General features: G+C 37.7%; 1 protein-coding gene across 1 annotated transcript in view; it reads right to left on the bottom strand.

Moving 5' to 3' along the window:
- LAMA2 (laminin subunit alpha 2) overlaps nt 1-21,243 on the bottom strand; it is a 575,531-nt gene that overhangs the window by 163,609 nt on the left and 390,679 nt on the right. Inside the window, exons 28-29 of the mRNA XM_087444077.1 lie at nt 16,908-17,025; nt 9,913-10,047 (exon numbers count right to left, since the gene is read on the bottom strand). Of these exons, the coding sequence (XP_087300203.1) occupies nt 9,913-10,047; nt 16,908-17,025 (253 nt within the window). The remainder of the gene's footprint in view (nt 1-9,912; nt 10,048-16,907; nt 17,026-21,243) is intronic.

Genomic DNA, 21,243 nt, shown 5'->3' with positions numbered 1-21,243 from the left:
AGGAAACTGGGGTCTCAGATATTATATACACAGTAACCCTAGCAATTATTTTGATATGTTTTATTTTGAGGGAACCTATTCTGATTCCTAATGAGCACTGTTTATTTTTTCTACAGTTGACAGATACCGGGTAAGTAAGCAATCCTTAAGTTTTACTGGATATCAAAATCAATCTGTTTTTTTATATTTTAGTTTCCTTCATAAAACCTGGAATGACATTTCACTGCTTTCCATCCTGTGACAAATTTCATATTTTCATGATTTTGTGAATATTTTTCATATATGGCTCTTAATCACACTGCAGTTTCTATCAGTACTCTAGGATATAATTCACCTGGGCTTTTAAAATCAAACTCATTGAATCAGCTAAGGGCGTGTTTACTCTCTCTCAGTCTGCAGGTAGCATTTTGTTTTGGATTTGAAACCTGATTCTAATACTTTTTAGCCAAGGCTCTGTAGGTTACTTAAGTTTTCTTAGCATTAATTTTTAGAGTTGCAATAAAATGCTAATAATCATTATTTTGGTAAGGTTGTTAGACAGATTAAATAATTTAAAGTTTATAAAACACTGTAAACAGAGTAGATTCTAGTTATGAGTCTATTTACTGAAGATAGGGCTAATTGCTTAACCACAGATACTGATGGTGTTTCAAACAACAGGGCAGATCAGTGATGGAGATTTATTTTGTTCTTTTCATTTCAAAATAAGAACTGTGATAGAATGAAAATAATATTTTCACAAACTATTTGGTCTCATGAAAGTTATTTGAGCTAGCGGAGACTTCAATAGTCCCATGTGAAATATAGGAAAAATAATACTGACTATGGGGATGTAGTGACAATTAAAGGAGAATATATATGTCTGTAGATAGGTATACATATAGAATAAATATAGATAAAGAATAGATATAGATATAGGTATGTGTGTTATATATAAACTCAGAAAATCTATACCTATATCTATTATGTATGTGAGTGTCTGTGTGTGTATCTCTTTGGGTGTGTGTGTGTGTGTGTGTGTGTGTGTGTACGTACTGATTAGTGTTAGTTCATTTACCTCCGCTCCCTCTCCTGGTTGGAGGTTCAATATTATGTAGGTTTTACTCTTCCATTTTGAAGACAATGTTCCTTAGTGGGCAACAGTCACTGAGCTACTGGTCATAACATGCTTATGTATATGATTTATTAACATCTAAAATGAAGCAACAGCTCTCTTGTAAGTGTCATTAGAAATTATGAAGAGAATAGTTATAAAGTGATGTGGGTTTTATGTAACAGTTGAAATGCTTAGCCTTAAAGTTTTCTATAGTTTTGTTTATTCTCTACCCCTTGTTTTTGATGAAAGGCATAAAGAAATAGAAAAAAGGAGACTCAACTGTTGAGAGAAGTCAAGACGGTGGCGTAAGCAGACTCTGAACTCACCTCCTCCCACGGACACAGCCAATTTACAACTACTCGTGGAAAAATTACCCCTGAGACAGAACTGAAAACTGGATAAGAGGAACTCCTGCAACAAAGGACAATCCTAATTGACGTGGAAGAGGCAGAAACTCCCTTCTGAAGAGGAAAAACACCGCCTTCACAAGCCGCCAGCTTCACAGGCGCCCGGGAGCAGCCCAAAGGTACACAGCCTCCCTGGAGGGGCGGGGCCCTGAGCTGGGAGCGCCCCCGCTGTAGGCACTTTGTGGACCCAGCACAATCAAGACAAGTGGCATAATATCTGACTTTGCCTGCTACTAAACATTGGGGAGTACCCCCAGAAAAGCTGCTTCACAAAGAAATTAAAACCGGCTCTTAAAGGGCCCATGCGCAAACTCACCGGTTTCAGAAAGCAACCGAAAATCACCAGAAAGAAAGGTGCACAGTGCTTTGGTGAAAAGAGTCTCACCTGATAGGCTCTGAGTGCATTGCAGTGAGAGGTAAGACCTCTCCAGGGACTGGGACATTGGCGGCGGCCAATGTTGTGGCCTGGTGTGGGCGTGCTGACACAGACACCATTGGAGTTCTCCCTGGGGCCTGCTAGCCCAGGGTCTGCCCCACCCACTAGAGCACCGATTTAATCCAGCTCAGCCAGGGCAGGCAGCCCACCCTAGAGACTGGCCCCACCCAACAACAAGCCCTCAGGCAACTTGTGGGCCGGCATAGATTGGTGACTGGATTCTCTGCAGCCTGGCAACTGAGCCCACTTCAGTGGGGCAGGGTGTGCACAAGGAGCGGGTGGAGAGTGTGGGGCAGTGGTGGAGTGTGTGGGGCTCCTGCTGTGGAGAGACTGGGTCCACTTGAGGAGGTCGGGGCGCACACACAGGGCAGGACTGTGTTGACTGTGTGTGTGGACCTGTGGGCGGCAGGGCTTGTCAGCTGCAGAAGACTTGTTCTTCTCAAAGACCCACATGGGGGTTTGCCCCACCTTCCGCAGCCTGAAACAATTGTGTGCTCCCGTGACTGAGGCCAGCCCCACCCAGCTGCAATCCTCAAAGAGCTGACAAGAAACCTAAATGCTGGAGGCCTATAGCAATTGTAAGCCCCTGAGCCTAATAACCTGCCACACTGGGGGCCTACTCACTTAAAAGAAATACTGCAACACAAATGTGGTATTAGAACTTGCAGCCAACTGTGCTGGGGCTCCCCAGACCTGATAAAGAGACTGAAGGGCCCACAACAAAGACAAGCAGCTGAGCATTACAACAGCGGGCCAGGAGGATAACTCGGCCTCCCTCGGCGCCTACAGGGAGAGCAAACAGGCCACAACAGAAGGACACACATAGCCCACGTAGAGGTCACCCCTGGAACATTGAGAACTGAGGGAAGCACACTGCAGGCCTCCTAAGGCATCACTTACATAAGGTCACCTATCCAAGAGCAGGAGACGTAGCTGACCTACCTAATACGTAGACACAAGCACAGGGAAAGAGGCAAAATGAGGAGGCAAAAGAATACATTCCAAGTAAGGGAACAGGACAAAACCCCAGAAAAGGAACTAAGTGAAACAGAAATGAGCAACCTACCCGACAGAGAGTTCAAACTAAGAGTGTTAAGGATGCTCACTGATCTGGGGAGAAGAATAGATGAACTCAGTGAGAATGTCAAGAAAGAAATGGAAGATATAAAAAAGAACCAATTAGAAATGAAGAATACAATACTGGAAATGAAAAATTCACTAGAGGGACTCAAAAGCAGAGTAGAGGATACAGAAGAACGGATCTGTGAGCTGGACAAAAGACTAGAAGCTCCCTAACTCATTCTACGAAGCTGACATTACCCTGATACCAAAAACAGATAAGGACAACACAAAAAAAGAAAATTACAGGCCAATATCACTGATTAACATCGACGCAAAAATCCTCAACAAAATACTAGCAAATCACATACAACAATATGTTAAAAAGATTATACACCATGATGAAGTGGGATTTATTCCAGGGATGCAGGGATGGTTCAACATTTGCAAATCAATCAATGTAATACACCACATTAATAAAATGAAGAATAAATATCACATGATCATCTCAATAGATGCAGAGAAAGCATTTGACAAGATACAGCATCCATTTATGATAAAAACTCTGAATAAAATGGGTGTAGAAGGAAAGTACCTCAACATAATAAAGGCCATATATGACAAACCCACAGCTAATATCATCCTCAATGGTGAAAAACTGAAAGCTATCCCTCTAAGAACAGGAACCAGACAGGGATGCCCACTGTCACCCCTCCTATTTAACATAGTACTGGAAGTCCTAGCCAGAGCAATCAAGCAAGAAAAAGAAATAAAAAGGGATCCAAATTGGAAAGGAAGAAGTGAAACTGTCACTATTTGCAGATGACATGATTTTATATATAGAAAACCCTAAAAAATCCACCAAAAAACTTTTAGAAGTAATAAACGAATATGGTACAGTTGCAGGATACAAAATCAACATACAAAAATCAGTTGCATTTCTGTACACTAACAACGAAGTAGCAGAAAGAGAAATTAAGAATACAATCCCATTTACAATTGCAACAAAAAGAATAAAATACCTAGGAATAAACTTAATCAAAGAGGTGAAAGATCTGTACACTGAAAACTATAAAACATTGCTGAAAGAAATTGAAGAAGACACAAAAAAATGGAAAGATATTCTGTGCTCTTGGATTGGAAGAATTAACATAGTTAAGATGTCCATGCTTCCTAAAGCAATCTATAGGTTCAATGCAATCCCTATCAAAGTTCCAACAACATTTTTCACAGAAATAGAACAAAGAATCCTAAAATTTATATGGAACAATAAAAGACCGCGAATAGCTAAAGGAATCCTGAGAAAAAAGAACAAAGCTGGGGAGTATCACACTCCCTGATTTCAAAATATACTACAAAGCTATAGTAACCAAAACAGCATGGTACTGGCACAAAAACAGACACACAGATGAATAGAATAGAATCGAAAGCCCGGAAATAAATCCACACATCTATGGACAGCTAATCTTCGACAAAGGAGCCAAGAACATGCAATGGAGAAAAGAAAGTCTCTTCAACAAATGGTGTTGGGAAACTGGATAGCCACATGCAAAAAAATGAAAGTAGACCCTTACCTTACACCATAAACAAAAATTAACTCCAAATGGATTAAAGACTTGAATGTAAGACCTGAAACTATGAAACTTCTAGAAGAAAACATAGGAAGTACGCTCTTCGACATCGGTCATAGCAACATATTTTCAAGCACCATGTCTGACCGGGCAAGGGAAACAATAGAAAAAATAAACAAATGGGACTACATCAAACTAAAAAGCTTCTGTACAGCAAAGGAAACCATCAACAAGACGAAAAGACAACTTAACAATTGGGAGAAGAGATTTGCAAACTGTACATCAGATAAGGGGTTAACCTCCAAAATATATAAAGAACTCATGCATCTCAACAACAAAAAAACTACCAACCCAATTAAAAAATGGGCAAAAGACCTGAACAGACATTTCTCCAAAGAAGATATACAGATGGCCAACAAACACATGAAAAGATGTTCAAAATCATTAACTATCAGGGAAATGCAAATCAAAACTACAATGAGATATCACCTCATGCCCGTCAGAATGGCTATAATTAACAAGACAGGAAACAACATGTGTTGGAGAGGATGTGGAGAGAAGGGAACTCTCATACACTGCTGGTGGGAGTGCAAACTGGTGCAGCCACTATGGAAAACAGTATGGAGATTCCTCAAAAAATTAAGGATAGAACTACCATATGATCCAGTTATTCCACTGCTGGGTATTCATCCAAAGAACCTGAAAACACCAATGCGTAAAGATACCTGCACCCCTGTGTTCATTGCAGCGTTATTCACAATAGTCAAAACTTGGAAGCAACCTAAGTGTCCATCAAGGGACGAATGGATAAAGAAGCTGTGGTATATATACACAATGGAATACTACTCAGCCATAAGAAATGATGAAATCCAGCCATTTGTGACAACATGGATGGACATTGAGGGTATTATGCAAAGTGAAATAAGTCAGAGGGAGAAGGTCAAATACCGTATGATTTCCCTCATTAAGTAGTAGATAATAACAACAAACAAACACATAGAGACAGGCATTGGATTGGTGGTTACCAGAGGGGAAGGGAGGAGGGAGGAGGGCAAAAGGGATAATTCATCACAAGTGTGTGGTGATGGGTTATAATTAGTATTTGGGTGGTGAACATGATGTAATCTATGCAGAAATAGAAGTATAATGATGTACACCTGAAATTTATACAATGTTATAAACCAACGTTACTGCAATAAACAAAAATTAAAAAAAATAAAAAATAAAACTGAACTGTTCATCTCCCCTCCCCAAAAAAAAAAGAAAAAGAAAAAAAGGTAAGTGAGAAAATCTAGCATAGCACTAGAGATAACAATGGTTTCTACATTAATTTTTGATTAATTATCATCTAATTGGTTCTAAGGTTATAAATGATGGATAACGTGTATGGTAATTATCATCTTCATCATCATCAATCATCATTGCTATCACTTCTATGGAGCTCATTGTGTGCTAAGTAATGTTCTAAGCCCTTTATCCAGTATTTCATTGAATCCTTACAAAAACTATGAGTAGGTATTATTATTATCTTCATTTTATGAATGAGAAAACTAAGACCCCACTGACGTTAGATAAATTAACTAGGCTCACATAGCCCATAGGGATGAAACCAGGATTTGAGTTAAGTCAGTCTGACCCACAGAGTCATGCTTATGACCACTATACCAAAGTAGAGGGCAGGCACTGTGTAAAGGATATGAAATTAAACTTGTATCCACACTATACATAGAAAGAAATCAGTATGCTTCAGTTTCCTCAGTTACAACATTGGAGTAATGATAGCTATTTCCTATTTGCCTCATGGGGCTGTTTCAAAGATGAACAAAGTTGTCTAAATTCAAAAGTCGTAAGTTCCCTGAAGAAAAACATAAAAATTCAGAGCGTGACAATTTATACTAGCTGTGCATGTTTGATGCACATATGTATTTATTTTTTACTTCATCTAGGGATATCTCAGAAAATAGACCTGTATTTAGGATTCTTAAGGCATAAAAATAGCTATAATAGCCATTGGTCAAAAGAGGACAGTATAAAGACAGCAACTTTTATCCTAAATAAAAATCAAATTAAACTGTATCCTTTATGAATACTTCTAAATTAATCATATGAAGTCAACATAACCTTGTTTAAAAATGTCAGTGAAGATTGCATAAGAAATAAAAATGCATTTAATTCTCACTTAAGAATGTATAAATTAACCCCCTCCCCTGAAATTATCTATTGAATTTCATAAGCCAGCAGACTGGTGAAAGAACACTACACCGAAACCAAATAGAAATTATTTCAGAAATTCAAGGATGGTTCATACTAGTCAGTTATCCATCTACTCAATAATATCATTCATCATTCTGTTTAAGGTAAAAAAGTATATCTAATCATATCTTAAATGCATCTCCACCTCTGCTCCATTCCTGACAAATAAGCATATGATAAATTTCAATATCCTATCTTGAGTGAAAGAAGATATTAAGAAGCCAAGAATAAAAAGGAGAACTAGCCACCAGCATAATACTTTGTGGTGAAATGCTTGAGGCATTCATATTAAAATCAGGAATAAGATAGGAAGTTCATTACCTTCTTATTTAACATTTTTTAGAAGACTTAGTAAATGCAAAAATATGAAATTATTATACTAGATATAGTTTCTGGCAAGGAAAAGCACAATTATAATTATTTGCAAATCATATTATTGTAAATATAAAAATAACTGAAAGAATCAACTGAGAAACTTCTAGAACTAAAAAAAAGTGGTTGGATATCAAATACATGTAAAAAAATCTATTCTGTTAATGTTTACCAATAATGACCAGTTAGTAAATATATTGAAACAAAAAAAGTAAAGCTTACCATTGAAATAAAAATGTAAAATACATGGAAATAATTTTAATATAAAAAATGCATAACCTATATAGATAATATTAAAATAGTTTACTGTGAGACATAAAATGTTTAAATAGAGAAGAGTATAATATTCTTGGGTTGAGGGAGGATAACTAAATAGTGTAAAGATAGCAATTCTGTACAAATAGCTATTCCAGTAAAAATTCTAGTAACATCTTTTGGTGAAGAGATTGAGATAGTGAATGAAAATGTCATCTGGAAGAATATATAAGTACAACCAGTTAAGGAAATTAGAACAAGAAGAATAATAAAGGGCCTTGCTTTACCAGATACTATAATTTAGTAGAAAATAAAGGTAATCAGAACATTGCAATAAGAACTAAAAGGTAAGTAGAACAGAAGAGATGATCTTTTAAAAGTATCTTAATACAGAGAAAACAAATTTGTATATATTCAGATATGATGATGTATCAAGGAGAAAAGGAAATATTAATAAATGTTTCTTTAAAGTTATATATATTTGAAGAAAGATTACCTCTCCACACCACAATAAATTTTAGAAAGATTAAAGACTTGGATCTAAAATGTAATCATAGAAATGATGGTAAATACCATGAGATCTCAGTATAGATACTGAAAGTCACGTGCCTGGGTGAGATCTCCATAAGAATGAGTGTAGTTAGAGAAGAAAATTGCTCCAAGGATTAAATCCTGGGACATCAGTGTGTAGATTTCATATAATGAGTAGGAAACAGCAAAGAAGACTGTGAAGGAGCAGCCATCTAGTTTAAAAACCCCTGGAATATCACGTCGAGGGAAGCAAAGTGAACATGAAAAGTTTTAGGAAGAAAGGGTGACTGAGAGCAGCAAATGCTGCGGATAGATCAAGTAAGATGAAGACTGATAGCCGAACACTAGTCATTGGTTTCAGTAGAGTGGTGAAGTAAAAGCCTGATTTTCAAGAGAGAATGGTAGGAGAGAAACTGTAGTCAGAGTATAAACAAGTCTTCATCGTATGAAAGGAGAGGAATGAAGAGGTAGAGGTCAAGAGAGGAAATGGAGTCGAGAGTTGGTTTTTATTTGTGCTTTGTTTTTGTTTTGTTAAGATAGAAGAAGAACCAAAAAGTGATGATGCACGAGGAACGAGAGAACAGGACTGGGTGGAGTGACATCCTTGGGTGGGAGAGAGGGCTGGGATCTAGAGCATAACTGGCAGCCTTGGTCATTTTGAGAAACAAGAACAGTTCATCCAAAGTATGGAAGAGCTGATTTTATGGACATTGAAATCACCAAGAATTACGATAGAGTAGCGCTAGAGAGAATGGCAATGACACAGAGGAAAAAGCTCCAAGGAATGAGGCGGGTGACCTGAGGGTTAGTAGATGACTTTAACAAGCAGGAGTGGTGGACATATAGATGGGGCATATAGTGGGCATACAGGTTGGGGCATGAGATTCAAAGCTAGGTGTTGTTATGGAGGAGAAAAGGAGAATGATATGCAAGTGTCAAGGAGGGGAAGGACACCTGCCCGCCTTCAGGCTCAGGGCAACAAAGAGCGTGAAAGAAAACAATGGCGACCACTTGAGAACGCTGCAGGGGGAGCAGTGTTCCTGGGACAGCAAAACGAAGAGAACAGTAAGGGAAGCGGGAGATTATGTGGGGGATTTTGCTGATGTCTGAGTGTGGTTCCACAAGGCTTGATGGAAGGGCTTCAGAAGATGAGGAGAGGTGGGAAATGGATTCAGCAAAGGAGATGTCCAGAGCCGTGTGCGATTAGAGTCTGGGAGGCTCTCAGTGGTGACACGGGAAACCTGAATTTCTTGATAGTCCTGATTGTTCCAAGAGTACTGGTGGTAGAGTAGGGTGTTAGCAGGAACATAACAAAAAAATAAGAGCAGCCGAAATTCTAAGGAAAATGGTAAATTATGGGCTATCCAATCAAAGATTATAAAAATTTTAAAGACTATCTAGCAACATAATATGTTCATCAAATGTACATTTAAAAAGCAGAGCATAAAACTGCACCTATGGTATTATATAAATATTATTCTTAAACACATGCATAAAATTGGTAGGAAATACCTAAAATATTAAATATTTACCTTATGTTGAATTTTGGATGATTTTTACTTTTTTCATAATACTTTTCTATAATTTCCAAATTTCTTATAAAAAGGTTATTTTTGTTTGTAATAAAAAAAAAAACTTCATGTGATTTTTAAATAAATTGCTGTGTCCTCAGGTGTTCTTCTAAGATGCTGTTACTATTCTATTTCTTGATATGAGCAGTGGTTTTTTCAATTATCATTTTTAATTACTTTAAAACCTGTATAATATGGTAAATGTCTTTTTTCCTGCACGTTTTATTTCACACACTTGCACACACACACACAGAGACAATTCAGTTCCCTGTAGTTTAGCTGGCCTCTGTATGCGGTATTTGAGCATTTGTAAAGAGAAATGAACACATGGACCTTGTGTCCGAAAGTCTCCGGTGAATACCTGGCATTTGGAGGTTTCAGGGTCACACAGACTGCTGTGTCCGTTACACTGACATGGAACACAGGTGCCCAGGGTTGGTCCAGGGGTGCGGCCACCTGGCTCAGAACGCAGTCGATAAAATCCTGGCATGCACGTCTGAAAGAAATGGAAGCCAATTAGAACAGCCAAATTAGAAATCTTGCTTTAGCAACACTTGGATTGTTCAGTGGTTAAAGAGTAGGACTTCTTTCCCCCAACCTGCATTAAATTTAGGCAACATAACTTACAAACACAAGCGCCAATTTTGATGACTAATGTGTATTTCTGCCTGGTGCCTAGAGTGTACGGGCAGCATCTGTGTCAGCAGACTTCAGCAAAGGAAAGCTGTCATTTGCATATACACCTCAGCCTGAGAAAGCTTCAAATAGTCATCTTTTTCTTGAGAAAGAGGTTTGTTTTAAATAAAATTGTCATATGGACTACAGAGAGAATTCCAATGTCCTTGACAACTTAGAATCTACTTCTACTGTGCTTGATGGATAACCTGCAAATGTCTGATGAGACTCAGCAAAAAATTAAATAAATAAAAAAGTGTCACGGTTGCAATATTTATATCGGTATAATTTAAAGACTATAAAAGTAAGAAATTCAAAATAATAAAAGCTCTACATGTCTCGGGAAAGATAATAAAATTTATCTTTCCCTGATCTGTTTTTTTCATTTTGCAATAAAAATCTGAGAGCAAACAGAACACTGCTAGCAAAGCTGACATATGCAGAATCAAGACTTCCACCTTCATTCAGGTTTATTATGTAAATGTATCAAAAAACGTCTCTGGCTTTCTGGAAGGAAGCCCACAACTCTGGAGAGAGAATAAGAACAGTCTTGCATTCTGGGCTCAGTCCTCTTGTAGACCAAGCTGCTGTGTTTATCAGATGTTGTTTGATTCAGGAATAAGAGGTAGGAGTTAGTTTTTCAGATCTCACTGAAGATTATAAAGGGACAGTTTTATCACGTTGGCTGTGTATGATTTCTTCACAGGCTATCTTGCTTCTCTATTGATGAAAAAAAGTGATTGTTGAATACACAAGAAAAAATATATTGGATTAAGAACTTCCTAATGCCTCTGAATCCTTTTGGTTCTGGACTAGGTCGTCCAGAGTGGAATATGCAAAGAGATTGCTTAGAAAGAGAAAAAAACTAATAGTCACCACTCTCCTTGTTTATTCTGATTTGGATAATATGAAAGTATCTCAATTAGGCACTTAAGTCTGTTTTTATCACAGCCTACAAGAAATTCTAATGAGATTTAATGATGTCCCAGCTTTGAGCAAGCTGATAAAACCAGGGAATAGCATTCAAAATATTTTGAGTCTCATTTGTCTTATGGTGGACCTAATCATATATTTTAAAAAGTTTATTCATATTATTTAAAATCAAAGTTCATTTTGCCATTGTGACCAAATAAGGTCTGGAAATTATGGCTGAGGAATTCATTTAAGCATAACTGAAGAAACAATCTAAGATATATTTTAAAATGTTACACAGTGTGGGTTGTTCCAATTCCTGAACATGACGATTATAGAATAAAATTGGATTTCTTTCCGTGGATTTCATCCTTGGACACCTATATAATGATTGTTATTTTACTGGTATATTTGCTTGGGGTGTGTGTGTAAAAATCACACAAATTGAGAGTTCCTAACTCAATTTTGTATCTTACATAAAAGTTTGAAACAAGTCTTAAAAGAAGAATAAAATGAAGAAACAGTATTTTCATTGAGGAATCAGATGAAATACAGTGTTACAGACTGAATACTGAAGGTGAGCGCCATAGGTGAGGTTTACTGTAATTCACAACCAATTTCTATTACTATGGCTCTTCCCTGCAAAGTTGGAGCATGAGGTAGAAAAGGCCCCTCAGTGGGAGCCCAAGCCGGAGCTCCAAGCTGAGCTCTGTGTAGAACCTTCTAGGCCTATCTCCACAGTTTCAACCCTAGCTGCACACAGAATCATCTGACAAGCTTTACATACTGATGCCTGACTCTACCTTCAGAAATTCTAATTTAATTGGTGGCGAGTAGGGCCAAGGTTTGTTTGAAAACTCCTAGGAGGATCTAATAAGCAGCCAGGATTGAGAATCACTTGCATGCTCCTCATTATCTGCTGGGAATGTGTGTCTTTAAAGGGCACAGACTCCGGTACCACGACACAAATGAATATGGAAGCCTTGATTTCACAAATTAGCTTTGTCTGAGGGATACAGGCAAATCGCTTGGTGTCATCAAGTCACGGGTTCCTCATCCCAAAAATGAGCTGGTGTATTAACTCAGATGACTTTTCAAGTTTCGTTCAGTTCTAACACTCCAGATTAACTTTGTGCCCCTACAGATTAAATTTCTAAGAGTCGGCAAAGAAAAAGAGACTCTTGCACAACGCAAGAGTTAGAAACTTAAAACACTTTTTAAAGGAATGGGATGTATTTATTCCTCTTGAATCCCCTCCTTTCCTAGATCCTTTTTGTATTTATTTTTTCCATTTTTTGATTTTTTTTGAGTGTTCTTCAATATCAGATGTTTTTCTTCACAGTGAATTGGTGCAAAATTGATGAGAATGGTTACGTTTGAGTTGAGAACAAAAGAGGAAAGATAATAGTTACTTTTTAAAGTCCTATCTCAAATCCTGTCTGGAACAAAATGGAGAATTAAAGAAAAGTAAATAAATAAACACTGTCCTAATCTTACCCCTTTTTTCTAACTCAAACTTTCCCAAAGTTCTCTTTCCTTGTGTTGACACTATTCATAGCACAATTTTCTTCTGCTCTTGTTCCATCTTTAATTTATTTTCATAATATGATATCGCATCAAAATGTTAGAATCAAATTTGCACAAAAATGTGGGAGAGTGGAGAGAAAGAAATGAGACGAGAGTAAAGAGCCAGTACTCTCCAGGTGCAGAGTTACACAACATCCCCTCCTTCTCTCCTCAGGGTTCAACAGCAAGAATAGATAATTGTGCTGTTGTCACTAAAGACACTCTATCTTGTATCTTTACACGGATTTTTGCAATCAGGTAATCCTGGCTTTAATTCCTGTTCCACCACTTACTACATATGATTGAGCAGGTTTTAAATACCACGGGCTGTAGTTTCCTCACCTGGAACATAAGGATGTTGTATAATGTAATACTCGAGTGTAAGTGTGTCTAGGTTTTTTGAAACAGGCTTATCTAGGTTCAGATTACAGTTTTGCTGTTTTCTGGCTGTGTGGTCATAGGCAGGTTTCTTAATCGGCCTGGGCTTCCACTTCCTCATCAACAAAATTGGGATCATAATACATACTCCATGATGTCGGCGTAAGGGTATTAGGGAATGTGCTTGGCGTTGTGCAGGATACAGTAAGCACTCAATAAATGGGACTTTTTTTATAGGATTGTTGTGAAGATTAAATGAGATAATGTATGTTTAGTGCTCGACATACAGTAAATCAACATGGGGGTCTCTATTTCAGATAATTTTTTAAATATAGTCATTGAAGACAGACTAAAAATAAAGGCAACAGTGATTGTTTTACATTGTGTTGGGAAACAAAATTACAATGTATGCCACTTACCCATACCATGTTCCTCAATATTTTTGTGTACATGAAAACAGAGTCTTTGAGTCTTCCATGTGCAACTAGACGTGGTAAAGTGTATCCCGAGAGGTGTGCACATGTAAGAAGAAGAGTCTGTTCTCACTACGTTGTCTTTTGAGTTTTACAAGTTGGTAATAGGTGTAAATTATTTGGGGATTTAAAAACATTATTTTTACTAGCCAAAAGTGATAGCTTCTGGGTGATGACCCAGTAGACACCCACCATTCAACTATGAGCCTGTTAAAACATAAGAGAGAGGAGAAACAGGCGGAAATGATCAAAGAATGACCTAGAAATCTGTACCTTTCTGATTTCCATGATCTTGTTGCAGAGAACCACATATTCGACGCTGATTAGTTTCCATTTCTGCCTACAGCCTAACCTGAGTTAGATCAGTTCAGGCAACAACTGAGACAATGGTGAGGAGCAGCTTAGGTGAAGTATGGTGAACTCAATGGCTTCCACACCAACAAATGGAGTGAGGAAAGTGTGTCCTCCATTTGACCTCTAAAGGTAACCTGCTCTCTCCTTCAAATCACAAATTGTAATGAGTAGGCATTTCTAGAACTAAAATTTTCTATGAAAGGGGCTGCAATGTCACAACACTACAGGTAATAAGCAAAGGCTAAGTGTCTTCACAACTGGCTATATTTTCAGTGGTAACTAACACTTAACTTTATTTATTTGCAATGACATTTTGGGTAAAAACATGAAAGGAATAGCTTGTAAATGCAGACGTCCCTAGAATACAATATATTTGGTGAAAACATTGTAAAGGAATTGCTTTGTGTATTCATGACCCAAAGCGTATGTTACTGGAATGGGCTGTATTACTTCAAAACTGTCCTTAGTTCTTGTTGACGATTAGATTTTATGCCTGGGTAATTACACTCTAGAATCAAGATGAATTATAAATAAGATGTATAATGGATTAGAGGCAATGGGTTGTGGAGAACACCTCAGGTAGCTTATTATGAGAGATAGGCCTTTATCCCCATAATCTCTCCACCAAGATATTACTGTAATTGTTGTCTGTAAATATGTGCTTAAGTGAAATTCACAGGACATAGGTGAAGCCACCAATGCAGATGATATTTTGTATGTCTTCCTAGTTTCTCTTGCTTTTCTTCACTTATCATTTGCTTTATTTGTGCTAATTTATATTTCCATATGATGATGGAAAATCACAAAGATTAATGGTAAAGCATGTTTTAGAATATATTAGTTAAAAAGCCTACCAATCATAATAAAAAGTTTTTAACATTTAATATCTAGAATGGAAGGTAGATTGCATTAAAATAATTCACTGCCCTGCTAATGTTTTTGTTCATAGGCGAAGAGTATTAGATCAAATAAATGCAGAAAAAATATAACTGTAGTAACTTTCTCTTCATGATATCTAAAGGTCAATCTTGACTACTTACTCAATATCTTCTAGGGCAAAATAATATTGCAGAATCAGAGAATTTTAGAACTTCAAAACCCAGGCTGTAATTTTATAGATTGGATTACTATGTAACAACTAAGGCCTATGGCAATTAAAGGATTGGCCAAGATGACACAGAGTCAGCAGCACAGCCAAACACTCCTTGGGATAAATAAAATTTCATCTCTTGTCTAGAAGATCTCAAGTTCTTTCAGCCTTTTATCTTTAAATCTTTCATGCTCATTGGAACGGTAACATATTTTATATGTGCCACACTCGCTGTCTCATCTTTCACAAATACACTGTGTGCATATGTATATTTCAGTGGGCTGTGCATAGAAGTGCAATATATATACTTGTGTGTGTACAAATGTGTGGATGTGTATGTAGGAGTTATGATTATCATCATATGGATTATTTGATTATTTACTAGATCAAATGGACACATTCAGATGAATATTGCCCTTTAGAGCAGTCACAAACAAAGCTATAAAATTATTCTAGGGACATTTGCAGTTATTCTTATGAAACTGTTCTCTGAACAACATGGAAGTCGTATGATGGCAAGTAAGTTGAATGGCATTTTAGGTTACGATGGGGCTTTCACACATATGTTTTCATTTAAATTAATCATGATAATTCTACAGGTAAAAAACCCGAGGTCCAGCAACAAACAGAACAAATGCCCGGTCCAAGTGGTGGAGCGAGAGAGGATTCACCAAAACCAAACTCCTTTTTTTTCATTATACCATGCCAAGACTCAAGAGATTTAAACTCATTATTTTAAAGCTGTTCTTCACCTGCCTCATGAGCCATACTTAACAAAACTTCTCAAATTCTATTTACAAAAGAAGGTGTATGACATTATTTATAAACAAATCAATACATGGACCTCTAACTACTTATTCCATTAAGTAACCACATCAACTAACATTCGCTAGTGTGGGCACTGTGACAGGTGCTTCACGCTCACGGCTCATTCAGTCTTCATACGGTTCTCAGGCCGTGGGTGGGGGAGATATTAAAAATATCTAAGTGGTATGTTGTGGGCACCAAACATCTGACTAACGAGAAAGAGTCCGTGCTGTAGGGCTGGAGCAGGTCCTGGAGGCCCCTCCCATGCCAGCCGTTAGTGTCACACTGTGGGGAGGACTGTGGGGTCTGCAGGAGAGGGGGCACGTGTGGTGGCAGTTACTTGTGGGCTTGGGGATTTACCAGCTGAAGCGTAAAGAGGATCAGAAACCTGTGCAAGGTCTCAGCCCTAGCAGACGGTGAAGCTGCGATTCAGACCCAGTCCAGTCTCTCATCCATTCCACCTTTCCTTATATCACTCTTTTCCTGTTAATATTTAATATTTGTAAAAATTAAATTGATTTCCAGAAGATGAAGATCTAGCAAATTTGCCAATTCTGGAGATAGTCAAAGAACTACTCCAGAAAGTTAAAAAAGCAGTTTTAAAAATATAATGACTGAATGATAGTGGCACTGTTGGAACAACCTGTGTCCTTCCGAGGAGCCTATGTTGAAGGGAACAGTCTGCTTGTTTAGCACCTAAGCTTTGTCATGTTCTATATAAAAACAGTCTTTCAAAACTCAATGTAATCCTACCTCATAATCACTGTAGTTTATACGTCTCTAACTGTTCAGAGGTTGTGCCAAGAAAATAGATCAGTTATAAGCAACAGGCCTTATAAAACATTCTTATTTCCTGACTCTTCCACATTTTTATAAATCTTTTAACTTTTATCAAATATATCCCTTCAGTTGTGATTCCTACTTTGAGGTGACAATCACACCATTCTTTTCTTACTGCGTCTCACACTGTGAGTGGAAGAAAATAAAACTGGTTAAGGGTATGCATGAAAGTAAAACTGATTGCAGCAAAGGTAAAGTTCTGGAAGTATTTCCATTTGGTTGGTTAAGTGAGTTGAGCTTAGGAAGTAGGAGCCAGCTTACCTCACAAGACAAGCCAGAATAGCCCGGGGGACAATCACATCTTTCTATCAGGTGAGCTGGAGGAGTCGCTGCTGTGATGGGTCCTGGTTCAGCTACCTCCATTGAGATTTCAGAAATCCTGAAAACAGTCAGCATACACTTAGATTACCAGATCAGAAAATTAAGCTCACCTAGCAAGCACTCAATCCTGCAAGAGAGTCTTCTCAGGTTTTTGTCAATAACATAGCCTGGCCCCTGGCCCCATAAGACACAGAACTATGAATATTGCCCCCCTTCGTTACCTTGACCTCTTATAACAGCTGCTTAACCACCCCAAGAGCTGAGAAGTTGATTTGTGAACTTAGTTCCCACTTCTCCATTCTTTGGCCATTGAATAAAGCTTGTACTGTTGGACACTCAGCTTCAGTTTTGTTTCAAATCCATGACACTGAAAAGGAAAGAACCCTCCAAGGAAGGGACAGACTGTGGGTACAAAGCCCACCTGTGAGCCCCTCCTCAGAGCTCCTCTGAATGCGGGTCAGAGTCCCACCAGAGTGAGGTGAAATTGGCAACATAACTATTGTTTTGAAGCTGCCTAAATTCCAGGGGCTCATGAGCTACATCCTATTACTGCATCGTTGCTTCCTCAAAGGTTGAGATTACACATTAGTAAAATATTCACATAAATCATAAGGAACTTAGTAAATTTGATGTCTGATGTCCTGTTGAGAAGTTATTATAAAGATTTTTTCCCTCACTTTTTAAAATGTGAGCGGCTTCAGGTAGACATGGCCAATTAGTTAGACATTTATATTCTTTCAACCAGACAATCCAAGGTCATTCCCCGTTAGAATATCCCCTGTAGTCACTGGTGAAATTGCTTTTAATTTACGATTGTCCCCGATTTCTTCCTCTTGACTCTCCAAATGTCCTTTCAAGAACTTTAGGAAACAACCATCAGGCATAAACTGATAATATTGATTTCTTTCGGAGGATAAAGAACATTTCAAATTTAATATTTTGTTAACTTAAAAAAAAATCCTTTAACTAAATTAACTCCCCCTTCCTATAGGTGGAAAGGTCCTTATAGTTGAAAAAAATAATTATTCACAGTGAAAATGTTGATACTCTTTTCATTAATTTGAAATTATACATTAAAAAATATATGCAGTCCATAAACTCAGACTATTTCATGACTGACTAACTGTTAACATGAAATGTTCTGCAAATAAACTTTTAAATGAGACAATGAGTAGTTTTGCTTCAATAAAAGGCACTTCCAATAACTTAAGGAGCTTGAATCATAAACTTTATAACAAGAATAGGTAGGTTTTATTGACACTGAATTATGAATGCCCATCCTGGCTTCACTAGCATTGTAATCTGCACTCAGAAGATCAGCCAGCCTTTATGGAACACACGTTCAGTTAAAATTCAATTTTACTCTCCCCTCCTTATAGGATACATAGTGGTTATGAGCTGTAAACAAACTGCTCCTCTCCTGTAAGAAAGACTCTACCTTTATGTTCCCCTGGGTTCTCTGTGGGAGTAAGAAGGTAACTTGGTATGTGTTGACAACTCATTTCTCTGCTGGCATCTATGGTATTTTATAACTTGAGAAGTCATCTTTCCTTCTGCCACACATTGCATGCACACAACAGACTAGCTAGTGTTTAAAAACCAAGTGATACTTGAATGGTGCCAACAACAGATATTTCCACAATACACCATTTTTTCTCGGGGAATCATTGAGCAACTGTTTTGCCTGAATCAGGGATTTGGCAAAATTCAGGCTGCTTTTTAAATGAATAGTAAAATACAAAGTTATGTCCTTCTGTGACCAGAAACAAGGCAAGGGAAGGGGTACTGAAAATCTAATCCATAACCAAACATAGTCTGTCAAATGTTTTCCAGACAAGGAGAAAACTAAATGTGCTATTTTTCAGAAGTTGACATCCTCATTTTTTCAGACGTTGCCATCCTGCAGTGGAACTTACATGGCTGCAGCAGGACCCCTGCAAATTGCTCCAGCTCTAAGTGTCCAAAAGTTACCATGGACCTGTTATGTAATGGCATGTTGCATCGAACCTGTTATGTAATGATACCTTGACCTCGTTATGTAATGGCATGTTACACTGAACCTTTTCTGTAATGGTGCCTTGAAATCACTATGTAATGGCCTGCACATGTACCCTGATTAGGCCCAGTTGTTACACAGTTGTAACACATCCTCTGCACTCTGGTGTATTAAGTCTCCACCAGCACTGAGTGGGGTGAGGGGCACTGCTTTGGGAGCTATCCCCTGTGTTCTCCATTGCTTGTGCAAGTAATAAACCTTATTTCTTCACCCACTTCAGCCTTGGTTGTGCTTTTCAGCTCTACACTCACCAAGAGAGGGACCCACTGAGTTCGGTTACACTTCAAATACATGTAAGAGAAGACAAAAGCAAAGGAAAAAGAAAATGTCAGCATTGACAAAATGTACAAAGCCTGAATCTCAAACCATGTGTAGAACTCTTACACTTTCTGCGTCTGAGACTATTTGAACTTGTAACTGGATAAAATTGCAGGGTTATGTCTTAGTCACTTTGTGGAGAAGATTCAAACATATTTTTGACCTTTGTCATAATTCCACCATCTTACATAAATCAAGTGCTGTTCCACTGCTTTATTTGTTCTTATTGTTGCTAGTGGACAACTCTAGTTTTTATTGAGCCTAGAAAAAGTGAAGTATTTATTTATTCTAATGTTTCAAAAATGATCTCTCTCTCTCTCTTTTTTTTTTTTTTGTGAGGAAGATCAGCCCTGAGCTAACATCCGATGCCAATCCTCTTCTTTTTGCCGGGGAAGATTGGCCCTGGGCTAACATCCGTGCCCATCTTCCTCCATTTTATATGGGATGCCGCCACAGCATGGCTTGACAAGCGGTGAGTCAGTGCGTGCTCGGGATCCGAACCTGTGAACCCCGGGCTGCCGATTCGGAGTGCATGCACTTAATCGCTGCACCACTGGGCTGGCCCCCAAAAATGATCTCTTAAGCTGCAAGATATGATTTCGTGGGGTATGTGAAGTAAGGTGAGAAAAGAAAGAGACTTATGGGAAAAAAAGACAGCCTCAGTGTAGGAAGGAGGAATCGATGTGAGAGAAGCAAAGAAAGTATGATGAAAAATGCATGACAACATTGTTTCTATCAGTTGCACTAACCAAGTATTCTGTGTATTACCAAACTTTTCTACTGCAGCACAGAACGATTTGCAAAATAATATATTTGCACTCTCACAAAGTTATCTGCTGTCTTCTATGACATGGAAACCTGCTTTGGCTTCTACCACCTGATTTTTATTTGATATTTGAAAATAATTAACAATATAGCTGACAGTATATTTTTGGTACCTGCTTTTTTATTATTTCACATAAAAATAATCTCCTGTGAGAAGCGAGAAATATGAAAAGGAAACCAAAGGAATACAGATTTGAAAGTGACTTTTGTTCCTTGATTTATTCTTTTACCAAAAGTCCTTACTTTTGATAGAATCAGCAATATGGATCTTCTGCAATAAAGAAAAGGATTTTCTGCTATATGTTTAGTACAGCATAAATATTTGAAACGTGGTATTTTTATATTCATTGGTTTACCAATGAGAGGCTTTGTAATTTTGTTTTGTTTTGTTTCCATGCACGGGTCTACTAATTTATTATACAGGATTCTTTACAAATATCTATTGATTCCATATTCTTACAGGATGTAACAGAGAAACTAACATGCCCGAGAAATTGAGACTATGTGTATGAACTCAACTCAACTTGCTGCCTCCATTGTATAAAACTTATCTACCTCTGTGTGATTTCTCATTTTATCTCATTAGATACGTTGTCCCTTCCACTCAAGGAACATGACCATGTGTGTTCATGATATTGAAGTCTCCTGGTTTCTCCATTATTTATTTTCTGTTTATTCTATCATTTTTAATGTATATCTTGCTACTAATTAATTCCTTTCCCCTGTGGTCTGCAAAAATGCTTGCTTCTCTCTCAAATTAAACATCCTCTGAACTTGAACACTATCTCATTCCTCCCTTTTACAGTTATGTTCACGGAAAACAGTAGTCTACACTCATAATGTTAGGTTTGTCGTGTCTCATTCATTCCTCAAAACTTTGAGACTATTTCTGCCCCAGGGCTCCACTGAAACTGGTTTTATGAATGTCACCAGAGTGGTCCTAAGTGTTGGTCTCAAAAAACTTTCTTTGAATTGTCCTCTTTGGGTCATATGAAAACACTGAATACTTCCTTATGTATTCACATCCTTTGGCTTCCATGACACCACATTCGCTATTATTCTGTGTTCTTTTCTTTT

The sequence above is a fragment of the Ceratotherium simum genome, chromosome 19 (assembly GCF_057802395.1).
Source record: "Ceratotherium simum simum isolate JZ-2026a chromosome 19, ASM5780239v1, whole genome shotgun sequence".
NCBI classification, from domain to species: Eukaryota; Metazoa; Chordata; class Mammalia; order Perissodactyla; family Rhinocerotidae; genus Ceratotherium; species Ceratotherium simum.
This window is presented reverse-complemented; position numbering and strand designations above follow the sequence as displayed.